Source organism: Sander lucioperca, chromosome 21 (genome assembly GCF_008315115.2).
Source record: "Sander lucioperca isolate FBNREF2018 chromosome 21, SLUC_FBN_1.2, whole genome shotgun sequence".
NCBI classification, from domain to species: Eukaryota; Metazoa; Chordata; class Actinopteri; order Perciformes; family Percidae; genus Sander; species Sander lucioperca.
In genome coordinates, this window is record NC_050193.1 from 29,294,311 (window position 1) to 29,316,872 (window position 22,562).

The window sequence follows — 22,562 nt, forward strand, 5'->3', positions numbered from 1 at the left end:
GCTTTGACCCTTCAACAGGAGAGGCTGATGAAGTGTCAGGTTTGGGGAAAAGAACTCAAGCTCAGACAGGTGGTAAAAAATCTCTGAGTGTGGGCTTGCAGAAGGGGTGCTGGATCCGAAGATGGCTGGGCTGGCTGAGGTGGTGCTGGGCTGTGTTCCTCAGCCCGGATGCATGCTTGATGTTCCAGTACGCGGCGTGGCTATTGGCAGCAGAGGATTCTGAAGGTGGGTTATTTATTTCCGAGAACAGAGATCTTCCAGTTAGTAACGTCAAGGAACGGAGCAGACAGGTAAGTACAAAAACAAGAAACTAGACTTGATACAACTCTCGAAGGCTGGTGAATAAGCATACTCAGGGGTAAGCAACAATCCGGCAAGGAGAGGAAAGTCAGACTTTTATTTATATACAGACAGTATTTGAAGGCAGATGATGAGCAGTATGAGTTGCAGGTGCGCTGATTGGGATTGGTGCCAGGTGTGGGGAGAGTCATCAGGGGGGGCATGTCCACACACTGTGGAACATGCAGGTGGAAACAGAAACACAGACAGACAGACAAAAAGACAAAACACACGGCAGGCATAACAAAATAAAGAAATAAATCAAAATACATTCACACACACACCAGACTATCACCGTGCGGAAGTCACGGCAGGCAGGGGTGTGACATGAAGTTAAAGTTGTCAGCAATGAAAGCAGCAGTAAGATGAATGAGACTACTTTTACACGCGGCCGGCTATTTTCATAACTAGACATTTCACCCTACCCTGTTTTCACAAATGATATCGTGCACACCTGTCAGTCTTCAGAAAAGTATTTGTTTACATGAACCCGTGTATATATACCGTCTTGACCATGGTGTTGACCTAAGAGCATGCGAAACCTGTAGGTGGCAGTGTAACGAGAAGCTCAAGCCCACGTTAGCCAATCAGAACCCTGAAAATAGCAACAACAGCAACGAATCACTTCCACTTTCTTCCTCGTCGGCTGCCTAACCTCCGTTTGTCTCAGTTTACATGCAAACGTGCAAATGAATATTTCCAAAATTTCCACTCTTTCCGGAGTTTTTAGAAAGAAGCGTTTTCAGAGGCGAATTCTCCGTTTGCGTGTAAACGAAGGCCACAAACGAAGGGAAATGTCTCCGTTTGTCAAAATAATCAATCAAATCAATCAATCAAAAATGTATTTATAGAGCACTTTAAAATCCAAAGGGGACACAAAGTGCTGTATATTAAAACAATACATGAATACATAAAAGCCCTAAATACAAAACTAATACAACCCATATAATACAAATAAAAACAATAACAAACCATACAATAAACCAATACGATCAATATAACCAAACATGAATTCTCAATTTCAGTTTTCAAAGGCCAAAGAATAAAGGTGGGTTTTAAGAAGAGACTTAATAATAGACAATGAAGATGCCTGTCTAATGTGCAGAGGTAAATCGTTCCACAATTTAGGAGCTGCTACAGAAAAAGCACGGTCCCCTTTTAGCTTGCGCTTTGTTTTAGGCACAATTAGGAGCAGTTGATCGGATGACCTGAGAGAGCGAGTGGGTCTATAGTAGAGCTTAGATTGGCCCAAAAAATCAAGCCCGAACCTGCCCGAGCCCGAGCACGTTGCGTCCGAGCCCGGCCCGGCCCGAAACATTAACTGTAATTATGAGCCCGAGCCCGATTTAAACCCGACAATTTTTGAATACGTGGGCCGTTATAACTGACGTTCTCAACTACAATTCAGAGTTGTTTGAACTGCAGAAATCTGTTTAGAATAATACAACAAGGACGAAGCATGTAAACTGCTGTTTGTTTAGATGGAACGGATCGAAAGTGGATCCGAATGAAGAAACGTAAAAAAAAAAAGAAACAATGATGAACAACATATTGTTGTCACTGCCCACGACTTGTTTAAACTGCTTCCATACCTCCGACTTTCCTCCACACGTGCTCAAAGTTACTTCTCCTGTTTTTCTTTTTTTCTTTACATCTTCAAGCTCCCGGTGTGATGCGTGCGAGAGGAGTGCTGCATTTTGTAACTGCAGCCTAACTTTTGTACACATTTGTTACTTTTATATAGCCTATATATAAGCCTATATATATATATATTTATAATATTTCTGATTATGGCATAGCTATCTCCCCACCCAAATAGGATAATAAGGTAATGGATAAAAAAAAAAAAAAAAAAAAAAAAAATTGCTTGATCAGGGGTCCAGCCCAGGCGTGGTCCGGCCCTGGCCCGGCCCGGCCCGAGGATGTGGCGGAAAATAACGGCCCGAGCCCGACCCGAGGTCCGGTCGGGCTCGGGTCGGGCTCGGGCTTGGGCCGAGAATCTAAACTCTAGTCTATAGGGGTGTAGCAACTCAGAGATGTAAGGAGGGGCAAGGCCATTTTGGCATTTAAAAGCAAATAAAAGAATCTTAAAATGGATCCTTTGATATATAGGCAGCCAATGCAGTGACGATAAAATGGGGAAAATGTGCTCGTATTTACGTGTTCCAGTTAAAAGACGTGCAGCAGCGTTTTGCACCAACTGGAGACGAGCAATAGAGGACCCACTGACCCCCACGTACAGCGCATTGCAGTAATCCAGCCGAGTGGTGACAAAGGCGTGGATTACTGTCTCAAAGTGCTGCCTAGAAAGGAATGGCTTTATTTTGGCCAATCGCATGAAAAAAACTTGTTTTAACCACTGACCTAATCTGTCTGTCCAGCTTAAAGTCAGGGTCAATTTTAAACCTTGATTAGTGACTGTTGGCTTAATATATTGACTCAAGGAACCCAGATCAGCACAAGGGGTCCCAGCGGTGCCACCAAAAAACATCACTTCTGTCTTACTTTCATTAAAACTTAAAAGGTTAAGAGCCCCTGCCCCGTTAAAATGCAACTTCAACCCTCGGATACAACGGTAATCACGTAGTGATTTTACTGTATCTAAACATCTGTATGTGTGTTCGACCTTTTGAAATACTTAGATCAGGTGTGTTACTGTGCAGGTAATATCCGAGGAGCATCTCGCATGATTGTGAGTTCTACTGAACCAGATAGAGAGACCATTTAAAGGCTCAGGAACCCTTTGCATGTGTTTTGGATTAATTAGCTGATTAGAGTGGGACACTTTGAGTCTAAAATATTGAACCTTTTCACAATATTCAAATTTTCTGAGGGTTTTCATGAACTGTAAGCCATAGTCATCAAAATGATAACAAATACAGGCTTGAAATATCTCGCTTTGCATGTAATAAGTCTATATAATTAGTTTTACCCTTTAAGTTGAATTACTGAAATAAATGAACTTTTGCATAATATTCTAATTTTTCGAGTTTCACCTGTATGCTTCTGGTTCACCTGTTAATTGTTAAAGCAAAATCGCCCCTTTGTACATTTGGTTGTGACTGAATTCTTGCTGTTAATATGAAAGTCCATAACGAAACAACACACCATTCTACTTTTGAGGGCTAAATTAAATGAAATATGGCTCGTTTTCCGTTTGAACACATTGTCATCAATATTAACAAGGTTTAAAATGACCCATTTTTCAAATTTGGATATCATTTCAAAATCAGAAATCAGTAGTAACTACATGAAAACTTCACTGTTGCATGAAATATCGTTTGTTTAGCCTACATCATCAGTTTCTATCTAATGTGAATCAAGCGGCTCTATCAGCTTCGCTACCAGGCTCTTTTTTTTTTTTTTTTGTCTTCAAAAAACTTTATTATTCAAGTACAGATCCATAAACACATTGAAAACATTAAATGCATACATACATACACGAAAAAGGGGCGCATTAAATTTACATTAAAGAGGTTGTAAGGCATTGTAAATGTTCAGAGTCCGGATGGCTTTCTTATTTGTCAGTCCTTTTTTTTTTAAGGTTTTAAAATATAATTTCATGTCATTTTTAAATTGGTGACTAGTCTATTCGGTTTTCTTTCAGATCATTTACATTTATAGATATAAAATTTTCAAATAAAATTAAAAGATTCAAAATAAAAAACGTCATTTATCCAAATAATTTTCTTCATAGTAAAAAAATTCTACCAGGCTGTCTTGGTCATGGATGTATTAAGAACGGTCTTGGTCCATTAGAGCGTATGGGGAATGACGTAAGCAAAAAAAAAAGACTGACTTGGATGTGGGCGGGGCTTGATGTCAAGCCCCGCCTTCCCGCAGGCTGCAGCGAGATGTACTTGGGAATAATGACATCTGGCATGACCAGATATTAAATAAATATCTTAAATAACACAAAACAACTAAATGGTGGTAGGTAATACATCTGATTTCATATACTGCTTTAGTAAAAAAAATATTACCTGACTGACGATGGGAGCAGCAGGACGCAAAAAAACGAAAGTTACTGTTGCACTAGTCTGGACATCTTGCTGTACCAACCTTGCAATAAAGGTTTCCTAAATGCCATGTATATAAATGTGATGTCACCTTACTAATTGATTGCGGGTTTTGTGTAGATTTGGACTTTTATACGATTATTCCACTTTGTTTATACGGCGAAGTTCACCTTGTTCACCTGTTTGGAGCTGGCTGGTGAATGTGACGCTCGTATCGGCCTTGCTGGATACACCGTGACATTTACCTTTTTGTGGCTCTACTGATCGCTGTGGATTACTTTTTTTCCGTGTCATTGGATTACGGCAAAATACGGATCTTTTTTCTCAACGTGTCTTAACGTTTTATGGTGAGTTTGGAGAGGCATCTCAACAGACTGTCGGTCCAACACTGATTGTTCACCGTTACATTTTAGTTGAATTTAAGCGTCTGTCTATTGCGTTCCAAAACAGCCGTGCCGTGATTGGTTTTCATAAGGGCGAATTGTTAAATTGTTACAATGTAACTTAAAAACTTTAAAAATAAACATATGTGTTTTGGAATATAATGTTCAGCTTCAGCAGCTTTACCTATGTGCTAAAATATACAATGACGAAGCCTAGTGACAAGACCATAGCAACTAGTGTTGAATTGGTTATATCCCAGCGTCCTTTGCTGAATGGTCTCAATGTTTTATTGTTTTATTTCATATGAATACTAGTTTACTAGAGGAGTAACTTAGTATTTGAAGTAATGCAGTAATGCAGGAAGTGCATTTAGTTTCCATGCTTATTATGTTTCCACAACAATGTTAGTGAGTAAATCTACTGAAATGGCCACCACACCATAACAGAGGAGTGGGATGTGTAAGATGAGAATGCAGAGGTTAACTCCTGTACATCATGGCTGTAAAAATCAAATGGTATCTGTACTTCTTTGCTAAGTGCAAACCTGTACGCAAGGGGAGGGTCATTCCTCTTTTTTCAAATAGTTCTGGAGGGTCATAGGAAAATTATTACTGGCGAGGGGAGGGTCATGTCTTTTTATGTTAGAGGCCATAAAACTCCTCCGGTGGCCCCTTAATTAAATAACAAACAGTCCCTTAGCTTCTTTCAAACTTGTCTGGTAATGCCGCCAGCAATCCCTTAAAGGAACACGCCGACTTATTGGGAATTTAGCTTATTCACCGTAACCCCAAGAGTTAGACAAGTCCATACATACCCTTCTCATCTCTGTGGGTGCTGTAACGCTGTCTGACGGCCCCAGAGGCAGCAGCCCATCACAGTACATGCAGGTGAATGGTTCCAGCTAGCCTACTGCTCCCAATAAGTGACAAAATAACGGCAACATGTTCCTATTTACATGTTGTGATTTGTAGAGACACAGCCTGTACAAAAAACAACGTAACATAAGACACAGCCATCTTCTAACCGTAAACAAACCGGGAACTATATTCTCAGGCGGAAGAATATAGTACTTGGGCGGAATGATTTGCTTTGCAGCAAACCTGTCTGAGAATATAGTTTCTGGTTTGTTTACGGTTAGAAGATGTATAACTCTTGGGGTTACGGTGAATATGCTAAATTCCCAATAAGTCGGCGTGTTCCTTTAACATTTGCAAAGATACATGTAGTTTATCCTTTTTCCATTTGCGCTCAGCCCTGCGGCACTCATGTCTGACAACACGGGTAGAGTCATTCCGCCAGGGTTCAACTTTAGTTTTAGATTGCCTAGTTTTCAATGGAGCCACAGAGTCTATAGTAGTTGTGAAACCATAAGCTAAGGTCCTCTGCATCATTACATATAGAATCTGGTATGTCACAGTGCTGACTGAAAATAGAGAACTGAACAGCAGTGGAAGGGTTAATAATACGGCAGCGCCGTGCCGTTGCGCACGGTTTAGCCGTATTACAGGCAAGCACAATCTCAAATAATACTGGCATGTGGTCAGAAAACACAGCATCACAGATCTCTAAATTATGCATAGGCAACCCATAAGATAAGACAATATCAAGCGTGTGTCCACGTTCATGTGTGGGGCCAGACACAGACTGTACAAGATTAAAAGAGTCAATGAGGTGTAAAAAGTCTTTTGCCAGCGGGTTTTCTGGACAGCACACATGAACATTAAAATCCCCAACAATAAGGACACGATCGTATTTAGGCATAATTTCAGCCAGAAAAACAGAAAAATCATTTACAAAGTCATTGTATTTAGGAGGCCGGTAGACTACTGCACACAACACTGTGTGAGAGCGACCCAGCTCAAATAAACTCAATTCAAAGCTGGTGAACTTGGATGATGGCAACAACTGCTTACATTTATAGACATTCTTATAAACAGTAGCTATTCCTCCTCCTCTACCCAACGTTCGCGGGGAGTTTAAACAGCAACAGTCATGCGGTAAGAGTTCAGAAAAGGCACTGGACTCACCAACACTCAGCCATGTCTCAGTCACACAGAGAAAATCCAATCCCCGGGACGTGAAGAAATCCTTAATGATAAAAGTTTTATTAGTTAGCGATCTAGCGTTTACCAGTCCAATCCTGACAGAAACCGGCGGGTCTGCAGCGCTGATTGTCTGAGGAGCCCGACACAGTGGCCGCAGGTTCATCCCATTTACCCCGTGCCGGCTGGGGCGAGGAGACCTCTGGAACACCTCATCCTGGCCGACAACAGATACCAACCAGGCGTCGACAGGATCCAGCACTCGCCAAGAAACGAGGAGTCGAGGCACCGCTCGATAATCAGTCCAGGAAGCAGAAGAACGCGCTGAACAGGCCTTCAGCCTCACCAGCTGACCACTGCGTTTTCCTTGGCGGCGGTAGCGTTTAGGCCTACGCCGGAGATGTAGAGTCTCAGGGCGGCAAAGGCAAGCAGGTATTCCCGATCGGACCGGGGGCAAAATTTTATATCCACCATGATCAAACCTTACTAGATCTTTGGCCGAGAAACGTAAATCCAGTAGTGTTTGGCGATCGTAAACCAGTTTTGAATCAATGTTTTGAACAGCAATTGACACGAACAGCACAAACACACACAGCCATCTTCAATCTAGACAAAAAAAGATAACCATGTAGGCCTACGTTTAAACAGAGGAGAGTGACGCAGTGAAGGACACACGTCCAACCTCTCAGACTGTTTCAACAGCAACCAAAGAACGTGATAATGACTTTATTGTCTTTTATTGTTGCATTGTATTTCTGCAAAATCTGCAAAACTAAAGTAAAAACTAAACACACTGGGCCCTAGTATGTTACAGCCAGCGCAGCACGGCGCAAAGCCAGACGGAAAGCCAGACGCAAGTGTCTTTGTTAGTTTAAGACTGACCCAGTTGTCAGTTTCCTGTCCAGCGCCCACGTCATTTAAATAGCAAATGCACCTGCGCCCATCTTACAGGGAGGTGTGTTCAATTCTTGGCGTATTGCTATCTTGAGGCAGCGGGAAGTGATCGCGCCATTGACCAATATGCTGAACACCTAACCTGAGGCCTGTACTACGAAGCGAGATTTGGCGTTAACGAGCTAACTTCAGGTTCAACCCAGGGTTTTCTGTATCACGAAGGTGGATTAGTTGTTACCGGGTTCAATTGCCGTGGTAACTTATTCTGAACGCCTAACCAGAAGCCTGTACTACGAAGCGAGATCAACATGTCTTGGATTTCTTTCAGTTACCCGGCTTCACCTACCCTAACAACCGCGGTCCCGCATAACCTGTATCACGACGCTGGTTATCAACTAGTTCAGTCAACCCAAGTTTTTCCAATCTAGAGACGCGCGCATTCACATAAAAGAGGCGGTGTTTGCGCACCACGACCAATCGCAAACATCTACCAGAGCCGCATATTTTACATAAGAAGAGCAAACTATAATTCTACATAAATATGAAGAACACAGACACGGTTTTACAGGCAAAATGCAGGAAGGAAAGCTGGCATAAAAAGCCGACGCTGTTTTGCGTAAATCACAACGCTTATCCTATCAATATCACTTCCAGTGGTGTAGTCTACGTGATAGTAAGCTCCAGGATGTCTATTTACCCACTTGAAAATGCCCAATGACACGTAACATACTTTCTATTATATTTTTGATAAATTTGAATTGTCATCCGTGCTTTTTTCTAAGGTTTTTTTTTTTTTTTAGTTTTTACAGTAAATTGGTGCATAAAAGTGTATCGGAATGCAGGAAATGAAGTCGTTGATGCTTAAAACTTCCCTGGGGGAGGACACCCAGGCCCCCCCACTATGATATGTCCCCCTCCTCCCCCAAAGGCAGATTCTGGCCAATATGCAGTACAGTACACCCACTATAATGGTGCTTTTCCATTACATGGTACCTGCTCGACTCGCCTCGACTCTACTCGCCTTTTTTGGTTTTCCATTACGAAAAAAAGTCCCTGGTACCTGCTAACAGGTACTTTTTTTAGTACCTCCTCAGTCGAGGTTCCAAGCGAGCTGAGGCGAGCCGAAAAGGTGACGTGAAAGCGACAGAGGGGGGTGTCCTGAACAAACCCGCTATTTTTAAACAGTTTAGCCAGCTGTTTTTTTTTTGCTGCCTCCAGCTTCATTTGAAACAAAATGTGTCTTCTGGCAACAACACACACCTTCCACGTTCTGTGTGTGTGTGTTGCGTTAGGTCACAGTAGTTTACTGCGGCGCCGCTTGTTTACAGTTCTGCGGAGGCTCCGGCAGAGCTTTCGCCGTAGCCTAACTACACACACACATGGCCGGCTCCACGCACACACCAGCGCACAAGTATAAACATCAGGCCATTTTTACATAGGCTACACAGGCTACGGCGAAAGCTCTGCGTGGAGCCTCCACAGAACTGTAAAACAAGCTCAAGTGGCCTGATGTTTATACTTGTGCGCTGGTGTGTGCATCGATACGGCATAATGACCAGCCACGCTGAGGCGGTACTAAAATCTGCAATGGAAAACAGACGCACAGTGTGTCGAGTCGAGGCGAGTCGAGGCGAGTCGAGCAGGTACCATGTAATGGAAAAAAGCCATAATAGCCTACATTAGACTACACTGGACACTTTCCCATCAGTCAGGCACAAGATCTGACCATAATTACACTGCTGCTTTCCATGAACAGTCGTTGCTTTAGCCTTTTATTTCAGTTGCAACCCCAGCAGTGGTAAGCTGTGAGAGAAAATAAAAAAATATCAAAACATAATTCTAACCGATGTGCGTATTGGCAACACACGGCTGAAGAAGCCGACAAATAGCCTATAGGCTATGTAATTCCCTCCGCTGAAAATCTATAGCTTTCATAAAAATACCCATCAGGGAAGGTTAACGGGGTTGTCGGTCTCTAAATGTTTTAACTTTTTATGAGCGCATCCCTCTCTCCCCCTCTCTCCCTCTCTCTACGGTCCCTAAGCACTCGTCTTACTGCCGTCTCACCGCCGGCTGCTCATAGAGACCAATGTTATTTCTCCAGGTTGGAGGACGGCTCATTTTGATGAAAATGAGTTTGTAGCTCGTTGTTAACCTTACTACGTTAGGAAAGATGCGTCGTTTGTGATTTAATAACATTTCGCTATAGAGTAATTGATCCCGGAAGTTCGAATCTGTGAATATCTGTGAATATCTTTCTAATTTTGCTCACTTTTATAAAACTGTGCGCACGGATTACAAATCCGTGCGCACAGTTTATGAAACCGAGGGAACGGATTATGAATCCGTGCACACCGTATAGTTTTTTTTTCTCAGCTGACCCCAGGGGGGCTCCGTACAACACAGATGTGAAGCAGTTCTCAGAAATAATGGTTATGCAACTAAATATTAGTGCAGTGATTCAAAGTAAAGCAAACGCTTGAGACATTTTTCAGTTTATACAGTAAATGTGTATATTTATTTTTTGTGCAGAAGAGTTAATCTTGTGGATCAGTGAACTCTCTTGTTCTTACATTATCCTGCAGTAGACAAGCTGGAGGAGAGTGCAGCTAATTCAGTTGTAAAGGTGAGATATTTTTGGTTCTTAATAGTCATTGTCATACAGCAGTGTTTCTTTTTTTAATGCTATTTATTTTCAGCTCAATATTAGCTAAAGATTTGAGCTAATTGTCTTTTTAATTTTAGAATAAAACTGAGTTTGACTCCATGAACTATCTGGTTGGACCAACACATTCTCACTCCCATCTCGTAAAATACGGACGCTTGGTCAGGTGACTTTGTCGTTGCTATTGACGCTAAAAGTCTCCTTTACCCTACAGTCACACTAGCTCCAAGAGACAGAGACAAAGTGACAGGCTGCCATTCATTTTCAGTGGGAGTGGCCGTTTGCCAGCGACAAGCGACGAGCTTGCCGCTGCAAATGCTGAGCGATGTGACAAAGCGACTGCCAATCAGAGTGAAGGCAGTATGAGGGCAGCGTGACTTTACTTACTCAAGTAAAAGTGTAAAAGTAATGTAGGGGGGGGAAATGTCATTAAGGACAAAAGCTTAGCCCCCACAGGGGCCTATACTACCCCACCTCCACACAAAAAAGGAAGCAGCTTGTTCAATTTTATTTGTCTGTTCTGTATGTTCAAAAATATAAAATAATAAAAAGTTGATCTAAAAAAAAAAAAAAAAGGAGCACAAGGCGACATTAAAGAACGGCTTGTGTATTGCTAAGGCCACAGGGTCAAAATTAAATGATTTATTAAAAATGTAATAACAATAACTTATAACAATAACTTATTTCAGACTGAGTGTGTGTTTTTCAGACAACGGCAGCTAAGGTCTGGTGTTACAATCCTCTACAGTGAAATACAAACACACTTTTACACCAAGTGTAGTGTTAACTAGCGTCCCGTGCGGCGATGTTTCAGTTCCCACTAACGTCTGTTTTCGGAGCATCAGAGAGAAGCGCCACCTTAAGTGGCACCTAAATAAGGCACCGAAATCCGTATTGCTATTCGGTCCGGTAGATAACGGTCGTTAAGGCACCGGTGCCGTATTAGCAACAGGTCTGTGCAGGTACGATGGATCGCGTACAAACCAATAGGGTGTCGGAATGGTATATGATTATACTTCTCATCCAACCACAATCAAATTCACTCTCTCCGGATGGCGCGATTTATCTGGATAGGGTTTTTTTGTGTGTGTTTTTTTTTTTATGATGACAAGTTGGAATGAAAACAAGCCAAACTGAAATAGGAGTAACGAGGTTATTTTTAAAATGTAAGGAGTAGAAAGTACAGATAATTGTAAAATTGTAAAATAATTACTCCAGTAAAGTATAGATACCCAAAATTTCTACTTAAGTAAGGTAACGAAGTATTTGTACTTCGTTACTTGACACCTCTGTTAACAATAGAGCTCAACAGTCCCGCTCCTCCTCTGAGAGACCTTGGGTTCCTGAAGTAAATTTCCCATTAATTTCTCCCATTGACTTCTGGAAAAATCCGTATATAAAGAGTTTTAGACCATGCCTTAGGCTAACCAGACGGTATGTGACTCATTTATAAGCATACAACGTATCATTTTGAGTAAAAAAAACGAACAGAAAATTCCAAAAAAGTCAAAGGTACAAGACTATGTACATATCGTCATCTCAGAGCGAAGGAACTACTCATCCCATAAACCACCGCGCACCACTGAACAAAGGAAGCTAACGTTAGTTTAGCTAACAGCTAATTCGGCTAAGCGCTAGCTGAGACAGCTAAACTAACTTTAAAAGCCTGAAAATAACCGTTAAAATATATAACGGCTGTTACGTCAGCTGTAGCCTGCATTCCCAGTGTGAAGTTTGAGTTAACGTTATTTTAGACTGAATCAAGCTGTCAGCTAGTGCTTAGCCAAATTAGCTGTTAGCTAAACTAATGTTAGCTTACGTCAGAGGCTAACGGCAGAAGTGTGGAACAGATGATGACAGAAGAGTGATTCGTGCAGTGTCGTAAATCCTCGTGACGGATCCTGCAGGCAGCAGAAATCAGGTACCGACACCCCCCCTCCCAGCAGCATGAGTTCCACCAATCAGAGTCATCACTGTGGGATTGTGGGATTGTTCAGGATTGTGGGTAATGAAGTACTTATCCAAGACATCGCGAATAAAAGACGTTTATCTCAAAACAAGGTTTGACGGTTACGATTTTATGGCTTATACTCCAATTTGTCAATGGAGAAACTGCGTTTTCCTATTTGCTGTCGTGTTTTCATATTTGCAGTCGTGTTTTCATATTCGCTGTCGTGTTTTCATATTCGCTGTCGTGTTTTCATATTTGCTGTCGTGTTTTCCTATTTGCCGTCTTGTTTTTCTATTTGCCGTCGTGTTTTCATATTTGCTGTCGTGTTTTCCTATTTGCCGTCTTGTTTTTCTATTTGCCGTCGTGTTTTCATATTTGCTGTCGTGTTTTCCTATTTGCTGTCGTGTTTTTCTATTTGCTGTCGTGTTTTCCTATTTGCTGTCGTGTTTTCCTATTTGCTGTCGTGTTTTTCTATTTGCTGTCGTGTTTTCCTATTTGCCGTCGTGTTTTCCTATTTGCTGTCGTGATTTGCACTTCAGGGCCACCGTACTGTACAATCTGCAACAACTGATAAGGGTAACATTTTAATAAATACTTTAATAGTACAATAACATGAACAACTCAAGAATAGAGCTAATTACATAAATGAATTGCTTACAGTGAACATTACTATTAGAAATTGCTCAACAAGGGAAATCTGATGCAATGAAAATTGTGAAGTTGCTTCAGGGGATGGAAGTTTCAAAGATACATTTCTCGACGGCTCCTCCGATGGACGATGGCACGGAACACACCGAACAGACTTGAGTCACCGACCTCGCCAGACTGTCCGATGGCCGATAATCGGGTTGGTGCATTAGGGCCTTTAAAGAGCCTGAAAGTACATTAAACCCAGATGTCAGAAAGTTTGTTAGTTTCCTCCCAGTCAGAGCTGACGGTTCTCCATGTCAAAGCTGAGCACTCAGGCTACACTGCTCCGTTTTGGTTTGAAAAGAAGTATATTTTGCAACGTTTATACCTCGTATCCACACTACTAGGAGACTACTACTACGAGACATTTGGAAAACAGTGCTGCCCACGTTTGGGTTTGAAAACTCTGGTGTTGCTTCATAGTCTGGACGGACACAAACGGAGACCTTTGTAAACGGCAACGCACGTCAGTCTTATTGGTTAGGCTTATGTTACACTTTTCCTAGTTTCAGGCTCCCAGACCATGGTCGCACAGTGTTCTGTACACATTCTAACAATGTTGTTGTTGCTTTTCATATGTACCATTCAGAGGCCATGCTGGATCAAGACAAGTCATTGTAGTTTTCTCAAACCTCTATTTCACAGCATATTTCCTCATCTGTAAACTTTGAGAAACTCAAATTGTTGTTGTAAAGTACCCATCTGCCATTTAGTGGCTCTTATTTCGGCATTCTGTCCCTAAAAAAGTTTAAATCGAAAATCCAATCGTGGATTTGGAAAACCGGAGAAAAATGAAGTAGAGACCCATGTTGACTTCCTGATTGGGTGTTATCGGTCCCACAGTGTCCTTCCCTTCGTCACGCCCCTATCACATGACCCTTTTCTGGAAGAACATCTTTCAAATTCTGCATTTAATAATGCTGCTGCTGTCTACATGTCCTCAACAATGCGCAAGAGGGAAGATAGTATTTTAGTCATTTGCGACAATTCCTGTGTCCAGTGGCCTAACCAACCTTACACTGTGTTTCATGTGGATGAGGCCTAAGAATAATTTTGTTTTCGTTAGAATGAGCCCTTCATATCTACATAGGGAGCAGGTCTTCTTTACGAAGTCTGCCATGAGGGAAGACCACCATAGGTTTTTCTACTCACTTGGAAAAGGGAGGTGTGTGGGGTATTCAGTTGGTCGCAATCTGCAAACTCACCACTAGATCCTACACACTGGACCTACAGAGCAACAGCAAGAGCTCTAACTGGCCAGACTCTGCACATAAATCCCACCAGCATGTGTCGACCAATCAGAACTCCTGTTGCTGCTCTGAGACATTTGCGCTACAGTTTTACTTCAGTTTGACAGAACTGTCTGATTTTTGCAGGAAACCATGATGAAGGCAGTGGACCTTTTCAACACTCTGGAGGATTTAAAAGATGATGAATTTAAGACATTCAAATGGCATCTGCAGCAGCCAAACATCCTGGAAGGCTACCAAAGCATCAAAGTGGCCAAGCTGGAGAAGGCAGAAAGGCATGACACAGTGACTGTGATGGTGAATACCTATCAACTTCATGGAGCTCTGAAGGTGACCAAGAAGGTTTTAGGGATGATCAACAGGAATGATCTAGCGCAGAGTCTGCTACACACCAGCTCAGGACCAGAAGGTCAGTCAATCTTTTTAAAATGTATTTTCAGGCAGAAAGAATGAAGTGTGCTTTTGCATCACACTGGCATAGTGTATGTAATGGGTTGACTGACTGTGAGGAGTATTTGCGTGTTTTTAATTGAATTTAATTTAATTGTAACAGTACTTTTCGGGTGAGTGCTGTTGCTGTTTATGACAGTAATGCATCAATGATAATTCAAATGTTACTACGCATTTCCACACAGAGTCAGTGGATGTCAGTGATGTTGGAGAGACTTCACAGAACAGAGGAACTCCCTCCTCTCAGAGCAAAGGTAAGCTGCTGTATTCTCTGGTCAGTATGGAAGCCCTGAGTGACAAAGTGGCAGTTTAAAGTTTGAAAAAATATAGTCTTAGTAAGTTACTTACTCCATTCTCCAACAAGTAAATTATGGTGTACTACAATTTACTTGAAGAACTTTAGCTTCCCGAGCTAATGTGAAAGTGTTGACATATGAAAGCATCAAACATGCATTTTAGATGAAGGAGATGAGCAGATATCCAGTAGTTCTTTGTCCCCGTGTGCTCAGCGCTGTTAAAGTGTATGTACGGGACGCAAGAAGTTTCTACCCAGAAGGTATTGGAAACAAACACTGTAGTGCTGCTCAGCTCTATTGTAGTCCAGCCTTTACTTCAGAGGCAAACATGCATCACTTTGTAACACACGTTATAATGCTCACCTAGCTGCTAGCGTAGCACACCCTCATACTCTGACTGGTCATACTCTGCTTCTGACTGGCTAGTAGTCCTTACCTAGGTACTGTTAGGGCACGCCCTCATACTCTGCTTCTGACTGGCTAGTAGTCCTTACCTAGCTACTGTCAGGGCACACGCTCATACTCTGCTTCTGACTGGCTAGTAGTCCTTACCTAGGTACTGTCAGGGCACGCCCTCATACTCTGCTTCTGACTGGCTAGTAGTCCTTACCTAGGTACTGTTAGGGCACGCTCCCAACAAAGATGGAACAGAAGTGAGAGGTCTCACTCTGTAGCTAAAACAGAGAGCTCAACACACAGGGTGAAAAGAGGAGCTGCAGCAATGTGCAGTACAACAAAAATATGGTGTTTTTTGAAAATTAAACAACATAAACACATTCTGGTACAACCTCTAAATACAATTCTGAACCTGAAAATGAGCATAATATGAGCACTTTAAGTATTGTGGTGCTGCAGAGATGTCCACGGCTTACAAATCCTCTCCTACAGACTAAAGAAAAAAAATCTTTGCTACAGATCCTTGCAAAAATCACACAATAATCACTTTAATTTCTTTCAATGTTAATAATTTTCATTGAAAATGAGAATAATGATACAAAAACGATAACTCCCCTTTTTTCCGCCGTCAAACTAGCAAAATTGGATTTGGACACGCCCTAAACGCACCTGTGCCATGCGCTTCACGCACGTGCACTTAGATTGTTAAAATAGGGCGGACTCTCTCTAATTGATGAAGAGGAGATGCATCTTGCTGAACAATTAACTTTCTCAATACACAATTCATTATTGCAAAATAAATCTCAACTAAATATGCTAAACCTGGAATAGTTAACTGACCAAATGATGTATTTTATGCTTTATTTGTTGATCCTTTAGAGGAGGTTAACCTTTAGGTTGGAAACCACTGGATTCTAACTGTGTATAAAGTAATGAAAACTAGCTCCACCTCAACCAGCTTCAACAAGAAAATGCCTCTTCTATATTTATGTATCAGTATTAACAATCTAATACTGTCATTTATAATACTATATCAGTCACAGGGGGCATTTGTCTGCAGGACAAGTAGGCAGTGAAAATTACTATTAGAAATTGCTCTGACCCTTTTATAATACAGTTTATCATTTTGCTGCAGGTCGCTCAGATAAAGATACAAGTGGAAACAAGGAGGTAAGAATACTTCATTAAAAAAATTCACTGTATATCCAGTTATATTGTATGTTCATATTTATCATATTTACTTATTTGCAGCAGTCAGTGGAGATTTCTGAAGAGCTCAACAAGAAAAAAGAATATCAAAGAGAAACACTGTTTGCCAGACTTCACCTTCAAGACAAACAACAGAAGTTGACACCAGCAGATTTTTGTAAAATAGGTCCACCTGTGAAACAGGACCATGACACATCTGATAAAGATCTAGCTCATACTTTTCTTCAGAGGTTGTTGATGTTAGACTACAGAGCCAGATATATTCCTGTAAGACAAGACAGTCCTGAGGGGAGTCATTTACAGCCTGATCCAGTGTCTGACACTGTTGAGACAGATGACAATGATGACTTAGATTTAGATGATCTTTTAAGCACAATTGTAGACTGTAATCAGTCAACACAGACTCATATACATCCAATGGATGTTCAAATGGCAGTATTTCACTGCTCAGACAGTTTTTTTAAGCAGAACATGATTACAAAGCTATCACAATGTCAGTATGCCTTACCGTTGCTTGTTCCTGACCCAGTCACAATGGATATTGACTGTCCTCTGTGGACATTCAGACAAATAAGAAAAAGCTGGAAGATAACTGAATTCAAAGATAATTCAAACATTGTCACCATGAAGAGTTTGCCCATCTGCAAAGCTGAGACAGCCATGGTGTCATTTCTCCGCCTGGGTTCACTATCTCTGTCTAAATCTCAGCTGATGAACACTTTGATCAACGACCGTCACAACACCTTCTTCCACAGAAACTGTCCAGGTAGCACCAAGTCTCGTCATCTGATGGATGGTGTGGCAGAGATTGCCTGGTACTGCCCTGCTGGAAAACCCAATGATGCCTTCACTGACTGCATTGCCTTCTGTAATCTTCATGGTGATGCTCTGTCATTTGGAAAACAGTGTAACATACTGATGGAAAAATCTTCAGTCAATGTAGTTCTTGTACCAACTGTGGAAAAAGGTGACAAAAGTTCTGCAGTTATCTCAGCCCTTCTCAAGTCTCCGAAGCCTTTAATTATTCTGTTGGCTGATAATGATCGTGGTGTAGTTAAGGTGAAAGAAGGAAAATACAAAATGGGTCTAAAGGACAGATGCCTGTCAGATGTTTCTGAAGAACTTAAAAAAATCATTGGAGACATTTTGTCTGGACCACATGCATCCTTCCAGCTTGAAACCATGACTGAGGTCTCTGGAATCAGAGTGGATGAAGATGACAACGACTGCAAAAATGGGAAATCTGCTGCAAAGCAAATAATGAATTTGCTTGAAAAGTTGGTAGTTTCAAAGATCAAAGATGAATTTCTCCCTTGTCAAGGCCAACTGTGGCATAAGTGGTGCAGAACAAACAAAGAACTGTATCACCTCAAAGGACCTCACATTGAGAAGGAGAAATGTCAAAAGCAACAGGAACTGATGCAAATACGACAGAATCAATGCAGTGCTTCCTGTAGTGAACTGATGAAGTTGTTCATTGAAAGCCTCTCATCCTTGTCATCAACAGACAAGAAGTATTTTCTGAAGTGGACTCAGATCTTAATAGATGCCCTCCCCACAAATGATCTCACTTCAATTCTCCAAAGCTATGATGGAAAGTGGTCTGAGGTCTTGGCTTTGAAGAAGAAATATGACAAATCTGATCTGTTAAGAAGAAAGCAAACTGAGCTTGATCAAATATCAACAGAATTACAGTCAGCAACGTTTGGCTTGGAGCACATCTTTAGAGAAATGGGACAGATCTATGAAGCACATGCATCTCTGCAGAAACAAACAAAGAGGGGACAGCCTGACTGGTCTAAATACCCTGAGCTGGCTGCAGAGCTGATGATATCAGGACACCCAATGGAGCTGATGGATGGTGATGCAGGTCATGTGCCTTTGACTTGGATCTCTAGTCTTTTAGATGAAGTCATAAAGAAACTGGGCGACAAGAGAGTTTTTGTTTTGTCCGTTTTAGGCGTACAAAGCAGTGGAAAATCAACAATGCTGAATGCCATGTTTGGGTTACAGTATGCAGTGAGTGCTGGCAGGTGCACCAAGGGTGCCTTCATGCAGCTGGTCAAAGTGTCAGAGGAGATGAAGAAAGACTTTCAGTTTGACTATGTTCTAGTGGTGGACACTGAAGGACTGCGTGCTCTTGAGTTGGAAGGTAACACCACTCTTCACCACGACAATGAACTGGCAACATTTGTTGTTGGTCTGGGAAACATGACACTGATCAACATCTTTGGAGAGAATCCAGCTGAGATGCAAGATGTTCTGCAGATTGTTGTTCAGGCGTTCATGAGGATGAAGAAAGTTAAACTTTCTCCAAGTTGTGTGTTTGTTCACCAGAATGTTAGAGATTTTGCAGCTGCAGAGAAAAACATGGATGGAAAGAGACGGCTGCAAGAAAAACTGGACCAGATGGCCAAACTAGCAGCCAAAGAAGAGGTCTGTGATGCTGAGTGTTTCAGTGACGTCATTGCTTTTGATGTGCAGAAAGATGTGAAATACTTTGCCCAACTATGGGAGGGAAGTCCACCTATGGCTCCTCCAAATCCAGGTTACAGTGAGAGCATCCAAGAGCTGAAGACCTTCATCCTCTCTAAAGCTTCACAGTCTAAAGGGATTACTCTTTCACAATTCAAAAGCAAAATTCATGACCTGTGGAACGCCCTGATGAACGAAAACTTTGTTTTCAGTTTCAAAAACACACTTGAAATTGCAGTGTACAGACACCTTAAGGTCCAGTATGGGAACTGGATCTGGGCCCTGAGGAGCAACATGTTGACCATTGAGAACAGGCTTTATACCAGAATTAAAAATGGAAAACTTGACAAGGTAGAGTCCAATTATCTTAATAAAGAAATGAACAAAACCTATGAAGAAATCAAAAAAGCAATGACAACATACTTTGATGATGACAGAGACAAAGAAATGTTGGTTCAGTGGCGAGGACAATTTGAAAACAAAATCAAGGAGTTTCATGATGAACAAGTGAGAGGAGTTAAAAGAAAACTGGATGAAGTCATCCAGCAGAAGAATGCTCGTAAAAAGCTGGATGATAAGAAGACAGAGTTTGAGAACAAGCTGCTACAAAAGAGCAAAGAGCTCGCTCATCAGTTAAAGGACAAGGCAAAAGATGAAGAGGAACTCAAGAAGCACTTCAACTCTGTCTGGAGTGGCTGGGTTAGGGAACTAACTGGAGATATAAAACCTATTGAGGACATCAACTTGAAAGATGATCAGTCAACTATTCTTCATGAGCTTGGTTTTGAATGGTGTCTTATAGAGGAATCCAAAAGCAGTGCCAGATACACACAAATATCAGAGGTTGGTGATTACTGTCATTATGTATCTCTCACCAAGGACCGAGATCTGTGTAGCACAGGCCAAGATAATGAGAGGGAAAGGGACACAAGAGGACTGGGAAAACTTTATACTGCAGCAGCAAACACATTTGAAAAAGTAGTAAGTAATGTTGTAGAAAAGGCCAAAAAAGCAGAATATTACATGAAGGGGTATTTTGGGAATGAAGAACAGCAACTGATCAGATCCCTCATTGACGATGTTGAAAAACAGTCGCTTGATGCAATTAAGAGCAAACCTGTAGCTGCAAGAGGCTACAGTCTGACTTACTTGCAAGAAGTGGCCTACAATGTGAAAAAAAAGGTGACAGAATTTGAATTAGGGATAAAATATGCTCTAAAGAAAGAGTTTACAGTTGATCTCTTACTGTATGTGTTTCACAGAGCAGAGAGTTGGCTTTCAGAGTCTCACAAGAAATTTAAAGGAAACAATGATGCACTCAGTTACGTAGAAAGCAAGAAAATGCAATATTACAACATTTTCAGAAGCTTCTGCAAAGGAAACTCATCTGTGGTTGTGCTTGGAGAACTGATGTGTGAAAAACTGAAGGTTTCCACTGTTGAGGCTGTCTGTAACAAGACTGCCATTGATCTCGCTGGAGAGATGAGGTGCACTTTCCCAGCATTCAGTGGGAACAGGCTGAACTTGGAGAAACATGTGTTGAAGTCACTGGCTGAGAAAGAAGACTTTGATGGTTTTATCACCTACATCAGACACCCAAGGAACCAAGCAGAGGCCTTTATAAAAGAGGAAGTACAGAAATACATCTTCACAGACAACAAAGATAAAGCACGGAATATACTCAAGAAAAATGTTGAAGACATCAAAAACCTTCTGAGTCGAGCTTTATTTGATGCTACAGAGAAAGTCAAAAAACAAAGAGGAGACCCAGACATGTGGGTGAAGGAACTCTCCAGTTTGTTAAAAGATCAGCTAACATTCAACACCTTCTGTTGTCAGAACTTCAGTGACATAAACAATTTTGACTTTCTAAAAGAAGAGACAGAGAAAGGCCTTGTATCTGTCATAGAGGAAGTGAGCAGCCTCTCACTGGATAAGATGGAGGAATTCAGGATGAAGCCTGATCAAATCCTCATTGATCAGCTGTGTAACTGTTGCTGGGTAACGTGTCCATTCTGTGCAGCTGTTTGTACCAACACATTGGAAGATCACAGTCCTGATGACCACAGCGTGCCCTTTCATCGATCTGCTGCAGTCAATGGTTTTCACTACAGAAACACAGAGATACTGAGTGTTGAGTTCTGCACAACAAATGTTTCAAGTGATGGAAGTTTTTCCCCTGATGAAGCTCCAGAAGAGTTCATTCCCTATAAACAGTACCGAACTGCTGGCCCACGGTATGCTAACTGGAGAATCACCCTTGATGGGTCTAAGCTAAAATATTGGACATGGTTTGTGTGCCGATTTCAGAAGAAACTGGAAGATCACTATGGATTAAAATTCAAGGCCCAAGGTGAAATTCCCAGTGAGTGGAGAACACACTCTAAAGAAGAAGCTATTAAAAGTCTGGATGAAATGTTCAAACTGTGAGTGAGCCAACACAACAACAACCCTGCTGAAAATAATAATGATACTTGTTTTCCAACACATCCTCATACCTAAACGACAAACTTTCTGCACAACAAATGTTGGAAGTGATGGAAGTTTTTACCCTGATCGACATTCAAATCGGAGTATTCCTTACAAAAAGTATCAAAGTGCTGGGGAGAAGTATGCTACATGGCAGATTACTGCTGATGAGTCTAAGCTGACATACTGGAAATGGTTTGTCTGTCGATTTCAAAAACAACTGGAAGACCACTATGAATTAAAATTCCAGGGAAGAGGAGAAATTCCCAGTGAGTGGAGAAAACACAGTAAACAAGAAGCTATTGAAAGTCTGGATGACATGTACAATCTGTGACTGAGTCAGAAACAACCACGACCCTACTCAAAGTAACAGAAAGCCCTAAGTGCCTTTAGCTGTTTAAAAGAAATATCAATTATTTATTTGATTAAAGTGCAACAATAGCAATAATGAAGATAAAGTGATTCTAAAATTAATGAAACAGCCACCGTCTATAATTTATGTATTTAAAAAGAATTAAATTAAATAGAGAGTGAGGTGCAGTATAACATTAAGAGAAAGGATTCCTGAAAATGTCCTGAAGCAAAGAACAGCGTTTGATTTAAGTTTTTTTTTTATTTTTATTTTTTTTATTGGAATGTATTTTCTTTATTTTACAAGATGATCAAAACGTGTATGTGAATATAGAAAAAGTTATTCAAAGAAGGAATGGAGTGTCTAAGTTGTCATATTACATATAATGGATGTATTTTTCATTCCTCTATAAACAGGGATGTAAGCGAAGATTTGACTTTAGTTTTTACCTTTTTACTTTTATGTGAACATCTCATTAAACAGACATGAGATGAAACTTCTGAGTGGGCTTAGAAATAAGATCAGTGTATATAGTTATTTCTGAGATAGTTTTAGTCATCCAAAGATGTGTATTTTTTAAATACAAGATGCATGACAATCACGGAAGGCTTGTATCATGTGGACGCGCTGACAGTTTTGTCATTACTTAGAATTCCTTATGGGGGAGACAGAAACTACGTG

At 41.2% G+C, this 22,562-nt stretch overlaps 2 protein-coding genes across 2 annotated transcripts; both read left to right on the forward strand.

Annotated features, from left to right (window-relative positions):
- Positions 1-35: 35 nt before the first annotated feature.
- On the forward strand, positions 36-22,028 carry LOC116065204 (interferon-induced very large GTPase 1-like). Its single transcript, XM_035997169.1, has 4 exons — positions 36-225; positions 16,512-16,546; positions 16,628-19,938; positions 20,065-22,028. Exons 1-4 carry the CDS (start codon positions 180-182, stop codon positions 21,488-21,490), a joined length of 4,818 nt encoding a protein of 1,605 aa, XP_035853062.1. The 5' UTR covers positions 36-179; the 3' UTR covers positions 21,491-22,028.
- Positions 14,356-15,143, forward strand: LOC118494209 (NACHT, LRR and PYD domains-containing protein 3-like). Its single transcript, XM_035997173.1, has 2 exons — positions 14,356-14,643; positions 14,870-15,143. Exons 1-2 carry the CDS (start codon positions 14,367-14,369, stop codon positions 14,995-14,997), a joined length of 405 nt encoding a protein of 134 aa, XP_035853066.1. The 5' UTR covers positions 14,356-14,366; the 3' UTR covers positions 14,998-15,143.
- Positions 22,029-22,562: the final 534 nt, after the last annotated feature.

Excerpts from the sequence above, each read along its gene's own strand:
- LOC116065204 (XM_035997169.1), top strand. The coding sequence starts at position 180 with ATGTTCCAGTACGCGGCGTGGCTATTGGCAGCAGAGGATTCTGAAG. Across the intron at positions 226-16,511 it reads GGCAGCAGAGGATTCTGAAG|GTCGCTCAGATAAAGATACA; the intron begins GTGGGTTATTTA and ends ATTTTGCTGCAG. Across the intron at positions 16,547-16,627 it reads ATACAAGTGGAAACAAGGAG|CAGTCAGTGGAGATTTCTGA; the intron begins GTAAGAATACTT and ends ACTTATTTGCAG.
- LOC118494209 (XM_035997173.1), top strand. The coding sequence starts at position 14,367 with ATGATGAAGGCAGTGGACCTTTTCAACACTCTGGAGGATTTAAAAGAT. Across the intron at positions 14,644-14,869 it reads CACCAGCTCAGGACCAGAAG|AGTCAGTGGATGTCAGTGAT; the intron begins GTCAGTCAATCT and ends ATTTCCACACAG.